Genomic DNA, 20,867 nt, shown 5'->3' on the forward strand with positions numbered 1-20,867 from the left:
CAGCGATTATCTTATGCAGATCTTCCTCATCTTGCTATGAGCAATTGAATTCAGACACATCCCATCTTAGGTACAGAGCAGGAAACAAATCTCATGGAGCTTGAACATTGCTGCAGAAGAAACTTCACCCGACACAATCTGCAGCATGAATACATCAAGCAACCATCCTTTGTGAAGTTGAAAAAGCAAGAACTTTGTGCTGCTTTCCTCATGAAAACCTGGATTTTAATGCATGAAGTAAGGTCTCGTGCTAATATGGAACTGAAGATGAGATGAGTTGTGCTTCATGCTTGAAGGCAAGTTTTCCTAAGGGAAGTCCAGTTAGATCTCTAAATTTCTTTTGAATCTTCAGTTCAATTATGTACCGAACACTCGAAACGGTGTTGATTTTAGTAATTTGCTGCGAGATTGCCTGGTGAGGCTTTGATACATCTGTGCAGTTTGATGGTGGAGAACAGAATGGAGATCAAACAGATGAAAAACAGAGTTTCTCACGAAAAGTCATCTTCCTGATTGCGCATACTCAACAGAAAGAAAATCAGACAAAACAGCATCCGGAAATATCAGCACCGGAAATATCAAGAACCTCTACATTTTCGGCTTCTCCAAGAGTTCCTTCTGAACTCTTTGAGATTTGCACAACGCCTCACTTTCAGTACTTGCAAGGAGGCCATTGTAATGCCAATTCTCTCTCCAGCTTTGGTAGTTCCATGAGATCCAAGGTCTGCAATGTACACTCTGCAGGCGCATGTGGTTTAAACAGCTCTTTCGAGCTTGGAACAGTATTCAATATTCAGTTGTTTCAGATTCTCGAGGCTCTCAGGCTTCATTTTCTGACCACAAATGGTCTCCAGCCTAGTCGCACCGGAAATATAGAGAACCTCTAGAATTTTCGGCTTCTTCAAGAGATTTTAATAAACTTGTAAGATTTGGACAGTCTCACTTCCAGTACTACGCTGATTCCGTCGAGCTTTGGTAATTCCATGAGATCCAAGGTCTGCAATTTACACTCTGCAGGGGCACGAGTAAATGGCTCTTTGATTTCATCACAAAGTTTGATCTGGAGGGTCTTGAGGTTCTTCGGCAGCTTCGACAGTTGAAATTGTCACAAGCATTGGACAGTACTTTTATGTATAAGCTCCTAAGATCTGAGAGGACCTCTGTCTCAGACTGAAAGTTATCACCGCATACAGATTGTAAGGAAAAAAGATTACACATAAAGAGAGGTAAGATTTCCCAAAACTCTGGCCTCTTCTTCTACGTCTACTATACTGAGAAATTCTTTTTGCTCTCTAATATCTCTTTGTTTTGCCAGGATACAGATTCTAGAAAAAATGCGCATTTTTTACCAAAATATTGAATAGCGCTTTTTTTCTGTAAATAGACGATGCGATCATCACAACAAATCATAATTATGTAGAATCTAACAGGAACATGCATTTCATTTTCTTCTTTCATATAGGAATGGGCACAGCTTTTAGAGATTGAGCCTTTTGGACGGTTAATCCAAACTTTTCTTCCATGTTCATGTTCTTAGGGATAACACCATCTTCGAGCTTCCAATTGAATATGTTGATGAGCGAACCGAGCATCAAAGGCAACATTCTCGCGGCCAATGGCAACCCTGGACAAATCCGCCTGCCACCACCAAACGGTAGCAGCTCAAAGTTTCGTCCCCTAACATCAATATCAGATCCAAGAAATCTGTCGGGCACGAACTTGTCTGGATCATCCCAAATGCTCGGATCTCGTCCTATCGCGAACACATTTAGCAAAACCTGTGCACCCTTTGGAATGGTGAAACCGCCTATAGGAAAATCTTCCCCAGATTTTCGAGGAAGAAGGAGAGGAGCCGTTGGGTGCAACCGGAAAGTCTCTTTCAAGACAGCTTCTAAATAGGGTAAGCGAGAAATATCGGCTTCCTCGATCGTCTTGCCTTTGCCAATGACTTGATGGAGCTCAGCTTGGGTTCTTGATAGCTTTTCCGGGTTGCGAAGTAGTTCTGTCATTGCCCACTCCAGTGTGCTCGAAGTGGTTTCGCTACCGGCGGTGATTATGTCCTGCATGATCCACGTCACAAATCAAAGAGCTTTTTTCCAAGATATTATATCATAATTATCACAATTAGGGAAGCATTATAGAGGAGACAGTACCAGAAAGAGATGCTTGACTAGGGAGATGTCCAGGGTCTCATTTTTATCTTCAATTAAATCAAGGAGATAATCCAAAACATCGTTACACCTCACGCAACCCTTCTCTGTCCTCAGCTGCAACCTTCTCTGGATCACACCATCGAAAAAGTCGAACAACTTCTGGATAAGCGCCTCAAGGTGACGCTTCGAACCGTGCGGGTCGATCTTCTTGAGCATAGGAAAGTAATCTGCCAGGTTAGGCTTTCCAATCTCAAAAAAAATTTGCCACACGACCTCCTTCAGCTCTCCAGCTGGATTCAAAGCTTCGATCATGTCCAAAGAGAGAAGCGTGTTTGATACGGCGTTAAGGCTGGTCCTGAAAGCCGCCTCACCGATATTCACCGCCTCGCCAGCATCTGCACATTTCCTCACGAAGGCGACCAGCTCTTGAACTTTCTTGCTGCGAAGGTGTTGGTTCAAATCGAGTTTTTGCTGGAGAAGATATGCAAGCTGTATACTTTCCTGAGGTTTCGGAAGAGAGGCGAAACGGGTAGCCAGGGCAAGCTTAGTTTGTCATGGTCATGGGCCGTGATGGAATTGGGAACCGTGCGATTCGAGAAGACAGCGTCGTGGGTCTGGAGGATCTCTTTGGCGAGCTTCGGCGAAGAGACCACTACCGTAGTCACGAAGCCAAGTTCCAGTTTGATGATGGGGCCGTAGGTGCGGGCGAGCTTGGCTAGGGACTTGTGGGGAAGATCTCCAAGCTCGAGGAGGTTGCCGATGATCGGGAGAGGCCGCGGACCGGGGGGAAGGTTGGAGGGCCGAGCTCTTCGGCCCCTGTTGGCGACGAAGGAGAGAGCTTGGAACAAGCCCCAGAGGAGGTACAGAGAGAGAATCAGAACCACGCAATCCATCTCTTTCTGAATCTACAACTACAAGAAATGCGATCGCTTCCTATGTATTTATTACTACATGGAGGTCATAGAAATTGGCTTGCTGCATTCATTTCTCAAGCTCTCAAAATTCCATGTCATCGTGGGGCCATGCAGTGAGACTTTTCCAATACTAAAACTAAAGTAGACTGCTTCCTCACGGAAGGAGAGAGAGAGAGGAGAGAGAGAGAGGAGGGAGACGGTCTGCAGAGGAGAGCAGAGGAGAGCAGAGCGTCAGAGTGTGCAAAGAGGTGAGCCCGGTCTACAGGAGAGGTGGGGGAAGACGCAAATTGAATCGCTGACCCCATTTTACACTTGAGCTCCACGTGTTGATTTTTCTATGATTTTACACTTCGCCTAGGGTAAAACCCATCCAATATTTTCGAGAGAAAACAAAACGACTTGTTGTCCCACGTGTTTGGTCATATGAACTTGCACTAGGGCGACAGCAGATGTCACCATCTTGAGTAAATTTCCAGGCCAAGATGAGCCCTCATGATGCATCCAACCGAGATGATGGGATAATAACCACATTAGTCACTAGTCAATTATGTCCCAAATTTTCCAATTTTGTCAACGTAGAGACCTTTACACAAAATTTTAAAGTCATCTTTCTGATCAATTGTAGTCGAAAACTACTATTTGCTTCTAATCATCCTCCATAGTCCTATGTGTTACTCCTAACATAAACAATTTTACTCGAAACGACGTCTAGCGTGGATCATCACATCAACGATTTTCCAATGGCAATTGATTGGAAGAACTTTCATTGGAATTTCAACAAATTAAAGACTACACTTGCAACATCTAAACTTTTAAGATTGAATTAACATATATATATATTAGATTTAAAACTGAATTGTTAAGTTTTCCTTTGTCTACCCAAAACAATTGAGTGTGTGCATTAAATGGATGAAAGACCGTTATGTGTCAGCTTTCAATTTATTTAATGAGATAATAAAATGGGTGATCTCTGAACTTTTTTTACTATTCAATATGGTCACACTAGCTAATGGTGTTACATTTTAACGAAAGGGGTACATCGAGTGAATTTTTTAAAGTTGAAAGAGTAAGTTGAACAACGGGTAATGCAACAACTCCAGAAAACAAAGGGGGCAATGCAACAATAACGGGCAAGAAAAGACAAATTTATCAGTAGTAATGGAGAAGGAACCCAATCGGCTGTCATCGGCGGAATTACAGCTGCCAATCTTCGTTAAACGTCTCATTATAATTGCCCAAACAAAAATGTATAACATGATTTTGTTCCGCCGATGACGGTCATTTGCTTCTTTCTTTTTTGATAGGTCAAAAGTTTTTTATGATTCATACAGCAAGAGTTTCCCTCGTTAAGTTGGCAACTAATAGAACTTCCAGTTGGTTTAGTATACAGTAAATGTAATAAATTAATTAAGGAGAGATTCTTTCAAAATAGTAGTACTCTTAAGGCTTAAGCTGATTTACATAGCGTTCACATGCGTTGTTTTTTTTTTTTTTTTTTTTTGGTCAATAGTAGATGTTGCATTCATTCATAAAGATAAACGATTCTTATAGGACAACAATGGATAAAATTATGAACATAGAATTTCCGAGAGGGAGAAAGGAGGGAAGTTCACCCAATTTGTAGGAAGTTTTTGGCTCGGTGTGTTCTAGCAAGCCAATCCACCGCTCGGTTTGCTTGTCGTGGACAATAGACTACCCGTACTGATTTGCAAAGGGCTAAGGGCACGTTTGGCAACGATTCGTTCCCAGAACCGATTCGACAAGAAATGATTATTTTTTATTCCGTTCCGGGGGAACCGATTAAAAAAGTAAAAGAACGTGTTTGGTAAGCGTCTAAAATTTCTGATTCTGGAATAGAATTGCGTTTGATAACGTGTTCATTGATTCTATTCCAAATTATTATTTTTTATTTTTAAATATTTTTTTCTACTTTTCTACTTTTTTTTTCTTCTTCTTTTTTTTTTTTTTTTTAACCTTTTTTTCCTTTTCTTTTTTCATTTTTTATTTTCATTTTTTCCTTTTTATCCTATTTTTCTTCTTCTTCTTGTGGCCGGTCACCGGGACGACCGCCGGACGAGAGCCGGCAACCTCACCAAAGCGTCGCCGGCCCTCGGCGAGGCCGGCCCTCGTCGTCGCCGAGCCTCGCCGGCAGCTGGGTGAGGCTCGCCCAGCCCCGCCTAGGCTCGGCCTCGCCGGGGCGGGCGAGGCCCGCCTGGCCATCGGCTAGGCTCGCGGTGAGGCTCGCCGGTGGCTGGGCGAGCCCGGCAAGCTTGCCGGACGGGCGGCGGTGGTGATCGGCGGCGGCGGCGGCGGACGGCGGCGCGGCGGCGGCGGCGGCGGTGATCGCGGGATGGTGGAAGGAAAGAAGAAAAGTTTTATTGTGTTGATTCTTTTTTTGATTCTCGGACGCAGAATCAACTTTTTTATTCTCAAATCTACTCCCAAGGCGATTTCGGGAACAAATTTGTTCCGGGAATAAAATTTTTATCAAACGTGATTCTCGTCCCAAACTGATTCTGAGAACAAAAAATCAGAATCAGTCACTGTTTGGCATGTTGCCAAATAGGGCCTAACTCTTCTTTACACTTCTCCATAATTTCCTTCAAGTCCCATGGTGATTCAGCCTGGCCCATAATAAAGTCAACCAAACTCAAACAATCACTTTCACACACCCAGCAACCCCTTTGACTATGCTCTCTCCCCACGTGCCGTTTTTCACTTTCCTTCGAGTACGAAATCCCGTGGAGCAGAGAAAGGGCTTCTGCTTGCTGAGAAGAGGATGCCCGAGCTTCTATGGCGAAACCCTCGACCACCAAGCCCGTTGAATCTCGCACGATCCCAGCAATTGAACAGAGGAATTCGCCCGGAATCCATGAAGCATCTACGTTGATCTTCAACTCGTCTCTGTCCGGCGTCTCCCACCAAATGGGTAAACTTCGATTTGTGGGTTTTGGCCCTTTTAGATTTTGCCATCTGCTGAAACTTTTTTGCTGTTCTTGTGTTAGATCCACAAGATCGATCGGTTGCGGAGGCTTTGCTCTGAAAATGAGGTTGTTGTGGGACTTTCATATGTTCCATAGCACAGTCGTGATGAGTTCTTTTTCAGGTAAACCTTCCCTACCTTCGAATGTCTCCGTTAGCCATTGATCGAATCTCTTGATGTTGCTTGGGTTGCTAATGATGTTAATGCGTAGGTCTGCCCATATTTTTTTTGTCCACTTAGATGTTCTGTTGTTTCCATGTGTGTGAAGCAAAACGGGCAGAAGGGATCGGGTAGCATTTTCCTTTTATACAGATTCTCCCTGGTTGGTATGGCGTTTTGACATAGACTCCATAGGAACATTCTCAGTTTCAAGGGTATAGCTAGACTCCATATTTTAGTCCACAGGGTTCTTTGAGGCGTGAAAGAACAGGACATCTTGTTTGGGTCTGTTCTTGTAGTGTTAGAATAGGCTCTGTTATACCCGCTCTTCACAGTATATATCCCTAACTTGTTTCCTGTCCATACTAGGCAATCCTTCTTTGGATTCGGACTCAAATTTATTGCGAGTATCTTATTGGCAATTTTTTTCTTCAAAAAGGTTAAGAATCATATTTTCCTTCCAAACCCTCAAGTCTTGATAAGTTCTGTCACCATAACAGGTTCATGTCAGTTAGCTGGACCTCCAATCACTCTAGACTTTAACCATCTGTCTTCCCATATTATGATGGATTTACCATCCCCCACTGACCATTTAACCTCTGATTCTATGGCTTCTCTTCCTGTTCAAATGCTTTGTCATCCCCAAGACGGTCGCTGCCCATTTCTTGCCTTCCATAAGTCACCATTTGGAAAGTAGATACCTTCTAATATTTTGCTCCACAAAGCTGAAGGAGAGTTGGATAATTGCCAAGCTTGCTTTCCGAGCATTGCTCTGTGTTGCAACCAAATTTTCGGGTGTGAACCACTTAAAATTAGCTTAAAGGATTGTTAAGTCTAGACTTAACTCGGGCTCTCCCAAGCCCATACCAATTCGCAACTTAAGTTCAAACTTCTTAACATGCGGATATATTTTATTTATGAGTCGCTACTAATCTATTTTTTTGTAAGTCGATTAGAAACCCAAGTAAAGTAATAGGAGTTTTACTTTACTCCTACGAACTAGAGACTAAGGGTACAGAAACTTGGTTACACTAGATTTCTCTAATGCTATTTCAGTACCATTCTTTTATTTTCAAAAATGCTTTTGCAGGCAGTTTAAATTGATTTTAAATCTATTTTCCTAACATGTAATGCGATCATGCGGGTGCACAATCCACCAATTTAACACCCAAGTAAAGCAGTAAATAAATTGCGAGACTTACCTCATAGCAACAAAAGCACCTACGTTGTTAGATTAGAATTCACATCAACGGTCATAGATATGATTTCTAATTAACACGTAATTTCTTTTTTTTGTTTTCACTTATTTAATGAAAATCATGTAATATGCAATGCAATATAACTAAATAACTTAATTCTAATGACATGCAATTTCTAATTAAATGGACCTAATAACAGTCTCTAAATGACGTGCATTTCATGGGCCTAATTCTATATTATGTGCACATGATTTTTCTATTCTAAATAAAAAAAAATGCAATCTATCGTAGAAATTGCAACTAATTTATCCTAAGACAAATTTCATTTTTTCATGAAGTTCGAAATTAAGGAAAATGCAAAACATAACTATCTAGATTAATATTCTATCCAGCTTATATTAAGGATCAAATCAGACTAAATCCTAATTTAAACTAAGATATTATCTTAACCTAACAAGCTCGAACCTAAGATGCAAAAATCAATCTAAACTTAAAATAAAACATGCAATTTATTCTAATATGCTATGACGTGCCAAGGATGCCCTAATTCTAATTTTTTCTTTTTTTCTTTTATGAAATTCGAAATTAAAATTAAACATGCAATTCAAATAAAAAACTAACATCCTAAATGAATGCACTTTTTTTTTTTTTTGGATTTTTGTTTAAAAAGTCGAAATAAAATCTTTATTCTAAATATGCAAGATAACAGGAAATATTTTAAAACAAACCTAATCTCAATTTAAATATTTTTGGATTTTTTTTCTTTTTACGAAAATAAAATTGACTTAACCAACACGACGGCAAATCAGATAGGATAGGATTGATATCCGTAAATTGGTGAACCATATCTCGCGCATGAGATCGGGTTAACCAATTTTAAAACTAAATCACGAATCGAATCTCGGGCGTGAGATCGGATTGTCGATTTTTGCAAGGGATTGCGAGTCGGATTTCGCGCGAAAATCGGATTGTCAATACCTAATTTGAGAGCTCCTCCAGTTATGAATATCACGCTAGGGATTTCAATCATGTGCATCGACAAATATATCAAATAAGGAAACGGAATTTTCGGAAATCAAAAAATACAAAATTTTTACCTATTCCGAATATTGGCTCCCAAATTCTGATCCTCGAACAGCTACGGCTACTCGTGACGTGATATCGTAATGCTCGGCGAGGCTCACAGCTCGGAGTTGGATGTCGGGACTGGATTTTGGTGGTGTTGCGGCTTGAATGGACAGCAACTCGTCGTTGGGCGTGGCACGGATCAAAGCAGCAACGGGTCGTCACGGGATCAAGGTCAACTCTTCATTGGCATGCACGCAGTAGGACCAGGAGCGTCGAGGCTTCGCTTGGATGCAGGGATTGCCGCGGCTTGGTCAGCAAAACAACTACTTGGTTGGGAGTGACTGGAGAAAAAAAAAATCTCTTTGTGCGTATCCCTGGACGCACCAGTCAAACCCTGCAGAGAAGTGCTCCCTTTGACTTCTCTTCCTCCAACGAGTGCTCCCCCTCCTCGCGTTCTTCTTTTCTCTGGAGTTCTCTAATTCAGATCACGTGGCTATGGGTTTTCCTGACTTGGCTGACAGGTTGTGATAATGGGACAAACTAGCAACGGGAGGCAGCAGCAAAGACACGTCACGGCTGTCGGTGGCGCACGGCGAGGGGCTAGGAGACGATGCGAAGCTGCGACTGGCTTCGATCAAGAGGGCCTCGACCATCTCTGCTGTTCACTCTTTCGTTCATGTATTCTCGATGTGCGCTCCCAAATTCTTTGTTGCTGACTCTCATCGTGGAGAACATGGGTTCTTTTTTTTTTTTTTTTTTTTTGCCATGTGTTTCTATTGTGTGGCCCTCCTCTCCAAATTCTATGCATTTAATCTATTTATAGATCACGGGTTAGGATTTTAATTTTTCCAAATCCGTATCCACGAAAATTTCTTTTTTCAAATGCAATATTTGTTTTTGATATGATTTAGGATTGCAAGAGGATTCTTCTAAAATTTGAAATCTCGCACAAATAAATCCGTAAAATCTTTCCAAGAATACGGGCTTGGGCCGATTTACTCCATTCATGGGTTTAGTCCAATTCACCAAATTAAAGTTCTAAACTATCAATTTGAACCCATTTGTCACCGGCCCAATGTAAATGCAATTAAATGCACCTAAAATTATATGCTATGTAATTAATTAATTAACTAATATTTTTTATGAGTTAAAATTAATTCCTAATTTTTTAATACAATAAATGATTAAACGGCTCGCTAAAAATTAGGTGTCAATACTCTCTTAAAGTTGATCAGATCTTTGAATCCCATACCTCCCTCATCTTTTCTGGTTTTTAAGACTTCCCATTTTTTCCAATGCAAACCTCTTTTTGAATCACTTTTCTGCCACCAAAATGAAGCAATTCTTCTTTCTATAGCTTTACATATAGAGAGGAAGTTTAAAGATTGACATTGCCTAAGTAGGAAGGGCTTGTACAACACTCTTAATCAGAATTTCTTTGCCTGCTTTGGTCAATAACTTTTCTTTCCATCCCTCTAGCTTCAAGTTTACTCTTGCTAAGATTCAAGCGAACATCTCTTTCTTTGAATGACCCCATTTTGTTAGAATGCCGAGATATTTCCCTATTTTGTCTATTATTAGGACTCTGAACTTGTGTGCTAGATTTCTTTTCAGAGATATAGGGCTGTTACTGCTGAAAAATACCCATGATTTGTTTAAATCAATAGCTTGGCCCATTGCATAATAGTACTGATTAAGAATATTTGCTAAGTTTTGGCATTCTACAATAGTCCCATCCAGAAAGAATATAGCATCATCTGCAAAAAGTAAATGAGTTAATGTAGGGCAAAACCTGTTGAGTGTTAATACCCTTGATGCTTCCCACTTCAATAGCTTTGTTCATCAACCAAGTAAAAACGTTTGCTATTAAGATGAATAAGTATGGAGAAAGAGGATTTCCTTGTCTAAGTCCTCTCGAAGGGGTAAAATATTGAGTTTGTTCCCCGTTGATCTTCATACTTAGGGACACCGTCAAAACACATTGCATAATTAAAGATACACACCTCTCACAAAAACCCATTTTCAACATACAATCTCTTAGAAAATCCCATTCAATTCTGTCATAGGCTTTCTGCATATCCAGTTTCAAGATCGCTTGAAATTTTTCCTTCCTTTTTGTACTTCTCAGCTGATGTAGTACTTCCTGAATGATTAATATATTATCCTGGATTTGTCTACTTTGTACAAAGGCACTCTGTTCAGGCTCTATAATCTCACGGAAGGAAAATCTTTAATCTATTGGCCATGACTTTTGAAATGATTTTGTAGCTGAAATTGCACAAACTAATAGGTCTGAATTGGCCTATGTTTTATGGATTTTTTACTTTTGGTATCAAGAATATGTGCATTTTGTTGAGAAGAGGATAAAGGGTACCTATTTCGAAAAATTTCTGTACTAACAGGAGCAAATCCAACTTTATGTCCTCCATGATTGTTGGTAAAAGAGGCCATTAAGTCCATCGGGTCCGAGGGCTTTTAGTGACCCCATTTGAAAAAACTACTTCTTTTACCTCTTCCATAGTAATATTGGCCATCGGATTTTCATTTATGTCCTCTCTTACTAGGCTAGGACACTAATTTAGAATTGGTCGATAGTTCCTGGGATCCTCCGATTTGTATAGGTTCCTATAGAAGGACCCTATGTGTTCTTTGAGTGCAGAGGGATCCCTACACCAACTTTGATCTTCCATTTGCAGCATAGTGATCATGTTTCTCTGTCTTCTCTACATTGTAGTTGCATGGAATAACTCGTGTTTCTATTACCCTATTGCAGCCATTTAATGCGTGATCTCATACCCCAGAATTTTTCTTCTTGTTTCAACAACTATTCTATCTGGTTGACAATGTTTTGGCCATCCTTCTTGCTGGAATTTTGGGAATTCTTGTTGGTTAGCTCTATTAATGCCTTGTTGAGCTCCCTAATACGACATGGTGCATTGGCAAACTTCTCTTTGCTCCACTTAGCAAGCGCTTTTGAGGTTTCATTGATTTTCTCTGAGAAACTTGTCTGACTTAGTGGTATTTTGTTCATATTTGCTTGATGATCTCTCCATACTCTTCATTTTATGTCCAATATGCTTCCAGCTTAAAATCTCTCTTCATTTTCTTACTTTCAAGATGCAACACAAGGAGGAGAGGGCTATAGTCCGAGCCAATTGCTAGAAAGGCTTGTACTTCAGCATTGTGAAAGGTAATTCTCCAGTCCATAGTACACATTCAATCAGGACTCCTATGCTTATATAAGAATTTTAATATGGCGTTCTAGTTAATTGGGCTTAGTTGTTACTCATACTTTCATGCTGTCTGAGATATAAAATGTACTGACTTTCATGGTGGATCTGAAACAAGGTAAGTCTCATTGATTATATGATTATGTGATTAGGACACTTCTAGGCGTATTTCCCTCATAATCAGGGTTTAGAATGTGAACTCATTGAGATTTATATCTCACCCCCTAATGGATTAAATTTTCAAGATCGTCGAGTGGAGTACCCGGAGCCGAGAGGAGGTGATCGAAAGTGTAGATCGAGTTAGGGATGCTTCTTTTGGAAAGCTAGTGTTTGTAGTCTTTTGATCATAGACCTTGTACATGACTCTATGTGAATATAAAAGCATGTTTCGTTTTGTGTGAATCTGTTGTCCTGCTTTTCTATCCCAAGACGACATTTGTTAGGAGATTTATTTTGCTTCCGCATGTGCAATAAAAAGAAATGGTCGGCAACTCGTCTTAGGAAGTCGCAAAATTTTATCGACCAGATAAGGATCGGCACAAGCTTGAGGATAGGGGCGTGACAACCGGCGACCTTGCCGGAGCATCGCCGGCCCCCAGCAAGGCTCGGCCTCGCCTTAGCTGGGCGAGCTTGAGTTCACCCAGATCCCTCGAGCTCACCTAGATCCGGCGAGGCCGAGCTCGTCGAGCCATCGCCAAGTCGATGTTGCCTAGTGGTGGCCCGATGAGGCCAAGTCTTGCTGGTGGCTAGGCGAGGTCGGCCTTGCCAAATTTGGGCGAGCTTGAGCTCGCCCAACTAAGGCCGGCCGAGCCCCGCTGTGGCTAGGCGAGGCCAACGACCATCCAAAAGGAAGAAAAAAAGTAAAAAGGAAAATAAAATTAAAAAATACTAAATAATTAAAAGAAACAAAAAAAAATTATATAAGTTTACCAAACGTGTTTTTGTTCTTTTTCTATTCCAGGAACATAAATTTTGTGTAGTTACCAAACGTGTCCTTATGTTCAAAAATTGTTCCCAAAAATAGAGATAGTTTTTCTTCTATTTCTATTCATGAGAACAATTTTTGAACATAAACGTTATCAAACACGCCATAAATCTCCAAAAGTGAGAATGCAAAACAGTGAATGTTTTGGCTAAACAACATTTAATGGACGAAACCGGTGTCCAGCAAGCTACTTTGACAATTGTACATATTTGTTCACAAGTCATATGCTTCAAGATCGACTCGTTCCCAACAAAAAATTCATCAGGGACAAGAACTGGGGCATGCTGATGCGTGTTGCGAATGCACAAGGGTAAAGTGGACAAAATAAGCTGTAAGGAGCAAATGAATATAGATGACAGACATCAATTGAATGTATTTTTCCCATGAAAGTAAGAGGAGAAAGATTATGAAGTAGCAACTATAGGTTGAAAATGGGCAGGTTGGGTCTGTTTCGTATTCATATAGTTTTAAAGTCGGTTACATCAGGTTCTGCTTTCTAGAAGACGAGCCCGGTTCAAGTTTGGCTCTCAACTCATCTCACAATTCAGTTCCTTCGGACACAAGTCGGGAACTACTGGGGTTTAGTCGGGTCAGAGTCGAATGCTTCAAGATGTCTAGCATCTTTTATACCATTTGGTGTCATGTTCCGTCAAGTCTATTTCTTTCATACAATTTCAATGGAATGTACATGCGCTATATCGGAGATGGCGACCGCATCGGAAGCGTAATGCACAGGAGGACCGGGGAAATGTGGCAGCTTAAGATCGATGAATGCGGACTCCAAACTCTTCAAGATCCACATGCATCGTTCCAAACGCGACCGGATCAGCCAAGAAGTAGCGCGTCGCCACGCATCGATCATACACTCAAGAAACAAGAAACACTGCATCGACCTAGAAGCCCAGAAGACAAGAACAACAGAAAGAAAAGCTCAGCCAGCCAGATCAACACACGTTGTAAGACCAAAACAAGAAGAAACAAAGAGAATTGCGAACCTCTGAAAGCTTTTCCGAGACCGCATAAAGCAGAACGTGGCAGCTCTCAAAAGCTCTCTCCCGCTTCTTCCTCCTCTTCTTCTTCTTCTTCTTCTTCTTCTTCTTCTTCTTCTTCTTCTTCTTCTTCGCTCAGTCGCTGCTGCTACTACTCATACTCCCCCGCTCGGAGTCAACGCACGTCCGTGCTCTCTGGTGTTCGTCTTCTTCTTCGCCTTTTCTCTCTCGTCCTTTTCCAAAATTAATACACGTCACAAATTTATTATCTATTAATTTTTATTAAATTTTATTATTAAATTACTGAGTTAAATTATACATAACAATTGATAAATGTATCGATTTATAATATCATAATTTAACGAAAAATAAATTTATTATAAATATATTTAATTGGAGCATTTTATAATAAAAAAATTAATTCGAAATAAATTTGTCCTTATTTGAGAGTTTTGATGATGAAAAAATTAATTAAGAGTATATTTAACATAAATATATCAATTTGCAGGTTTTCGTAATATTAACCTTAAAATTAATAATATAAAAGAGAAAAAAGTAGAATGTATGTGTTGCGATATAATTAGAAAAGAGTACATGGATTCGCTTTATTATATTATTATTTAAGGCAACACATATTAATCAAAATATGCATCGTGAAAAAAGATATACAGGCAATTTTCAACAGAAGAAATCGTCTTAATTTTTTTTTAAATTATTTCTAACACCCGAAAGAATAAAGAAAATTTTCACACGAGGACCCGCAACGACAAACCATCACGCGTTCTAGCCTTTGTCGTTGCAATCTTGCAGGCATGGCTTAATCATAAAATATTTTCGCACGTGGACCCGCAACGACAAATCATCACGCGCTCTTGCCTTTTGTTCGAATCTTGCGGGTATGGTTTAATCATGAAACTTCTTTTTACTCAGTTCTATCATCCGCTCTGTTTATTTGACGAAGAATGAATAATTTAAAAATTAATTTTTAAAAAATAATCATTTATATCATTTGAAATAATTAGTTAATTTAAAAATTCATCATTGATGACAATTTATATCTAAAGATTTTTGTCATTTTCGTGGAAAAAAAAAATCATTTTATTCATTTTTATGAGTAATACAAAAGACCATTTTTAGAAAAAAAAATTCAAATTATTCAGTTTTTGTGGAACAAATATACCCTAAAATTAGTTTATATATTTCGATTGGTATGATGTTTTCTCGTATTAAAGATCCTAATGAGAGTCCTTTGATTGATGTTGTTAGACTTTGGACAGGGTTGAATTTGCCAGTATCCAATTAGTTATAAACCTATCGTACGAATGTCAGTCCTAAACTTTTGCACGAAATTCCAATATAATATTTCTCACCAATTGTAGTTGGAAATTGCTTTATGTAGCATCTAGTAATCCTCAATCCTCATCCAACTCCACTCGAAAACCGCATCCTAAGGAGATTACTATGTCGGCAATTTTTAATGGCAATTGATCGGAAAGATACTATTGAAATTTCATACAAAGGTTTAAGATCATACTTGCAAAATGTAAAGGTTTATGATTGAAATGGTAATTTTATCTATATTAAACGTTTCTTCAACATTTGATATTATCATATTAGTTCAAGAATTAAATTGAACATTAGATAATACAACAACTCTAGAAAAAGGGGGAAATGTAACAAGAACGTGGAAGAAAAACAAATTTACAGTAGTTACGGAGACATTAGAAGGAACCCAACCATAACTTTTTTCTGTCTAATGCTTTGTAGAGTTTATTTAATATTGACATTAAAGCTGCCAATCTTGATTAAATGTCTTATTATATTTGGACAATCAAAAATGTAAAACATGGTTTTCTTCTGCCCACGACCAGCCTTTTCTTCTTCCTTTTTTGATAGGTAAAAAGTTTTTGATTCTTGATCCAGCTAGAGCAGCATCACTCGTTAATTTGACAACTAATTGAACTCCCAGTTGGTTTAGTATGCAGTAATAAATTAATTAAGGAGAGATTTTTTGCAAAATAGTAGTACCCGTAAAGCTCATGATTTAAGTAGCGTTCACATGCATCTGATCTCATCTAGTATTTACTAACACAAAGGGAAGCGGGTTTCTATACTTCAACTACCAAAACTCCTCGTTTTCTCCTCGGGCATGTCCCTAAAATTTTCCGATCCGCTTCCCTTTGTGTGAAATTAGTCAGACTGAAAAGTTCAGATGATGACTAACCGAGAGAATGACTGGTAATGTCAATGATTTGATGAACTAATTTCTCAAACTTGAAGCTAGGAAAAATCCACATGGTGTTTTGAGGATGACAATATTTTAAGCATACTAAGACGTGTAAGACCGGTTCTTGACAGTATAATCAACAATTATCTTCTGCAGATCTTCCTCATCTTGCTATGAGCAATTGAATTCAGACACATCCTATTTTAGGTACAGAGCAGGAAACAAATCTCATGGAGCTTGAACATTGTTGCGGAAGAAATCACACCTGACACAATGTGAAGGACACATATATCAAGCAACTATTCTTTTCAAAGTTGAAAATGTCACACCCCGATTCACAAAAAGAAGGGGCATGACACGGCCGTCCTTTTACCAAAGGATGCAGTCTCAACGTAACCAAAATTCAATCCGATATCAACATATATACATCCACATATATATTTGACAAAAATGGGCAATTGGTTACAGTATCAGAGTATATCTATAATCTACAAAAATCAAAACATAAACCTTCGACAAATGCTAACTTATAAACCTATTAACTATGCACAAGTCATACCAAAAAGTTTCCACCACAAAAGTCCTCCCCGAGCGAACGCTCACGCCTACTCGCGACTCGTTGAAGAACCTGAAAAATAAGTATAAGAAATGAGTGAGCTACCACGGCTCAGTGAGTAACACATTTCTTCTAAGCAGATCAAGAAATCACTATGCACATTTAAAACATAACTCAAATACATAATCATAACTCAAATATCAAATATACCAATGGTCCAGTCTATTAGTCAATCTCATAAAACATGCATCAATGGTCTATTCCATTGATTAATCTCATCAAATCACATCGATGGTCCATTCCATCGACCAAACTCAAATCACATGTCAATGATCCACCCCCATTGACCAATTCATGCTCAAATGTCTAACCATGGTCATGCATAACGTCTGTGACAAGACAACTAAGATTCCCCCATTGGCAAGGTCTCCACCTATTATTAGCCAGTGACTCGGCCCACAAGGATATCCTAGAATAGTATGCGCATACTCACACACCCCTTTGGGTCTACAGCGACATTGAGCACCAACCACCAATCACAATATCCAGTAATCCAACATTAGAAAGGAAGTCATATCAAAACTCAAAATTTGATATATAAATATGAAAACATTCTCCAAAACATTTCAAGATCCTTTCACAAAGAATTTCACAAATCCTTTTTCAAACAACCATTCAAATTGAAGTCGGAATATAACTCCCTTCGAAAACAAAAATGGCAGTAATAGTTCGATCATGTTTTATGCAACAAGATATGCTTTTTATCAACTCATGGAATATATAATCCACCGCATTTCTCAAAGCATGAGTTTAAAATACAAAGAAAAAATAATGTCACTCACCTGGGAAAAGCCAAAAATCAACTACGACGATCATTCGAACCAACGGATTCGAATCCCTAACAATTAACGAAAAACAATATCAAAAGGCCGAGTAAAAGGATATTCGCATAACGACTCATCTATACTAGGCCTATTTTTCGATAAAACGACACCTATGCGCCACAAAAGCTCTGATTTATCGAAAAACCCATCATTTCCCGCTAGGTGCAGCCCAAGCACCAACTTCATCACGCCATAACTTCCTCTACAAAAATCCATTTCAAGCTGTCTTATAGTCTTTAGAAATCTCTCTTAACATACAACAACAACCCCAACTAATCCGCCCCAAAACAGTACCGAAAAAAAAAAACAAAAAGACAAAAAAGGCTCGAAGGTACTGTTCGCTACAGTACTAGAATGCGCCCCCAACTTCAAAATTCCGTTCCGGACAAACCGCAAGCTCAAATCACGATCTGAAACATGTTATAGCTTCACAACATCCCAAAGTACCATTTCTATAAAATATACGGCTCAATGACTCAAAAATCAGGCTTCACTACACAAATATCCAAGAAATCCGAATTTCGAGCCCTAATTGCGACGATTGCTTCAAGTAAGTGATTAAAGGCTTCGATTTCTTACCGGCCTTGCAAAACACACTTGAGTTGGCTTGATGAGGCATCCGGATCACAAGCGCACCAATTTTTTTTTTTCTTCTTTCTTTCCTCTCCCTTATTTTTCTTTTCGTTTCTGCCGAAGGCCTCTTTCTCTCTCTCTTTCTCTCTTTTTATAACCCAGCCAAAGGTTCCACACTTCTCCCTCAGCTTTCTTTTTTGACTTTTCAACCCTTTCTTTTCATTTTTCTTTCTTTCTTTATTTCTTTTTATTAAAGAGCCCATATATTACAGAAAAGGCATGAACTTTGCATTGCTTTCCTCATGAAAGCTTGGATTTTAATACATGAAGATACGGTCTCGTGCTAATGTGGAACTGAAGATGAGATGACTTGCGCTTCATGCTTGAAGGCAAGTTTTCTAAGGGGAAGTCCAGTTAGATCTCTAAATTTCTTTTGAATCTTCAATTCAATTATGTACCGAACACTCGGGATGGCGTTGATTTTAGTAATTTGCTGTGAGATTGCCTGGTGAGGCTTTGAATACATCTGTGCAGTTTGATTGTGGAGAATAGAATGGAGATCAAACAGATGAAAAACAGAGTTTCTCACAAAAAGTCATCTTCTTCATTGCGCATACTCAATAGAAAGAAAATCAAACAAAACAGCATCCGGATATATCAAGAACCTCTACATTTTCGGCTTCTCCAAGAGTTCCTTCTGAACTCTTTGAGATTTGGACAACGCCTCACTTTCAATACTTGCAAGGAGGCCATTGTAACGCCAATTCTCTCTCTAGCTTTGGTAGTTCCATAAGATCCAAGGTTTGCAATGTACACTCTGCAGGCGTATGAGGTTTAAATAGCTCTTTCGAGCTTGGAACAGTATTCGATTTTCAGTTGTTTCAGATTCTCGAGGTTCTCAGCTTCTTTTTCTGACTGCAAATGTTCTCCAGCCTAGTCGCACCGGAAATATAGAGAACCTCTAGAATTTTTGGCTTCTTCAAGAGTTTTTTTATAAACTTGTAAGATTTGGACAGTCTCACTTCCAGTACTTGTGACGAGGCCATAGTAACGCCGATTCTCTCCAGCTTTGGTAATTCCATGAGATCCAAGGTCTGCAATTTACACTCTGCAGGTGCACGAGTAATTGGCTCTTTGATTTCATCACAAATTTTGATCTGGAGGGTCTTGAGGTTCTTCAACGGCTTCGACAGTTGTAAAATGTCGCAAGCATTGGACAGTACTTTTATGTATAAGCTCTTAAGATCTTAGAGGACCTCTGTCTCAGACTGAAAGTTATCACCACATACAGATTGTAAGGAAAAAAAGATTACACAGATAAAGAGAGGTAAGATTTCCCAAAACTCTAGCCTCTTCTTCGACATCTATTATACTGAGAAATTCTTTTTGCTCTCTAATATCTCTTTGTTTTGCCAGGATACAAATTCAAGAAAAAGTGCGCATTTTTTACCAAAATATTGCGTAGCGCTTTTATTCTGTAAATAGACGATGCAATCATCACAACCCATCATAATTTGTGGCATCGTAGAATTTCATAAAAATCCCTAAATATGCCATGAGCCATGGATAGGCAATGGAAGTACCGATATTGTATTTTGCAGCCTTCTAATCCATGATTCGCGAATGAGATGTATGGTCAAGTTTTTAATGGATGAATTTTGGGAAAGGAAGTTTTATCTTTGGCCATATGTATGATAAATGGGAACTTATGGATTTATAATTTCAAGTGTATAGTGATATAGCTAGTATAAGTACCTAGAGGGGGTGAATAGGTATATAAAGGATTTTTCTCGATAATTGCACAATACTAGACAGTTGATAGATTTGAGACAAATGATAATCAAAGTAAGACGAGAGAAGAGAAAATTGAACACGCGGTTTATAGTGGTTCGGCTTATGTCAAGCCTACGTCCACTCTTCGCACCGAGCCTATTGGCTGAATTCCACTATGAACAAAGAGATGTTACGGTGTTGTTCTTCCTTGCTTTCTCGGTGTAGATGATCTACCACACTCGCTCAAGGTATCACTAAGTATGAACACTCTTTGTGTGTACAATTTTGCTCAAAATGTATCGACTGATAATCAAGGTGCTTCAGACTCTAGAATTTCTCTATCGATCATACACTAAAGTAACTAGAACGACTTCCTTTTATACTCCTTTATGCCATCATACCCGTTGGTACTTACCAAAGGAATTCCTCCAATCTACCCGTTGGACGGAATCAATCAAGGAGATCATTCGAGCTATTAAAGGAACCTGACGATAGCCCATCAATCATGTTCGCCCATACAATCAGGATCTTGGTTTCCAAGAATAGAACCTTCCAAGAATATTTCGTCGACCATCGGATCTTCAAACGATCTTGATTACGAATAAAAGAATCCGTTATATTTATCCAGCCAAGAGATCTTTTCCAGAGGATAAGACCAAATCCTCAACCAAATACTTTGGCTCTGGATTGCCTTCGTCACTGGATTAGAAAAACTGTCAATGAGAATAGTCTTGAGTCTTGAGTCTTGAGTCTTGAGTCTTGAGTCTGGTGATCTAAAAGTCTTCAGACTCTAAATAGAAGGTCTGTACTTATCCAGACTAGACTGATAGAAATGTTTTGTCAGCTTCAAAATATTCTGGAAAGATTTCTCCAACAATCTCTCCCTTTTGATGGTGACAAAACTTTCCTGTAGATTTGAACAATTTTGACCGCAAAAACATTACTCGAGCAATATGGCTATCTCATAAAGATTAATAAATCAACCAGACTCGCATCCCAGAAAATCGGTTAGTTTTTTCATGAGTAAGACCATATAACAACACTTGATATAAATGCAAACAATCAAACAAGTCAAACATCAAAATCCACACAAGTCAGTCAAATTCAAGTTCACACCCAAGTCATACTCAAATATTCAAACACGTCAAAGTTTAAAAAGTTTAAAGAGTTCAAA

At 39.1% G+C, this 20,867-nt stretch overlaps 1 protein-coding gene across 1 annotated transcript; it reads right to left on the reverse strand.

Moving 5' to 3' along the window:
• Positions 1-487: 487 nt before the first annotated feature.
• On the reverse strand, positions 488-3,099 carry LOC104445513 (geraniol 8-hydroxylase). Its single transcript, XM_018874842.2, is given in 3 exon segments — positions 488-2,060; positions 2,154-2,620; positions 2,623-3,099. Coding segments are annotated over 3 exon segments (1,497 nt in total). The 5' UTR covers positions 3,047-3,099; the 3' UTR covers positions 488-1,454.
• Positions 3,100-20,867: the final 17,768 nt, after the last annotated feature.

Source organism: Eucalyptus grandis, chromosome 5, assembly GCF_016545825.1.
Source record: "Eucalyptus grandis isolate ANBG69807.140 chromosome 5, ASM1654582v1, whole genome shotgun sequence".
Classification (NCBI taxonomy): domain Eukaryota; kingdom Viridiplantae; phylum Streptophyta; class Magnoliopsida; order Myrtales; family Myrtaceae; genus Eucalyptus; species Eucalyptus grandis.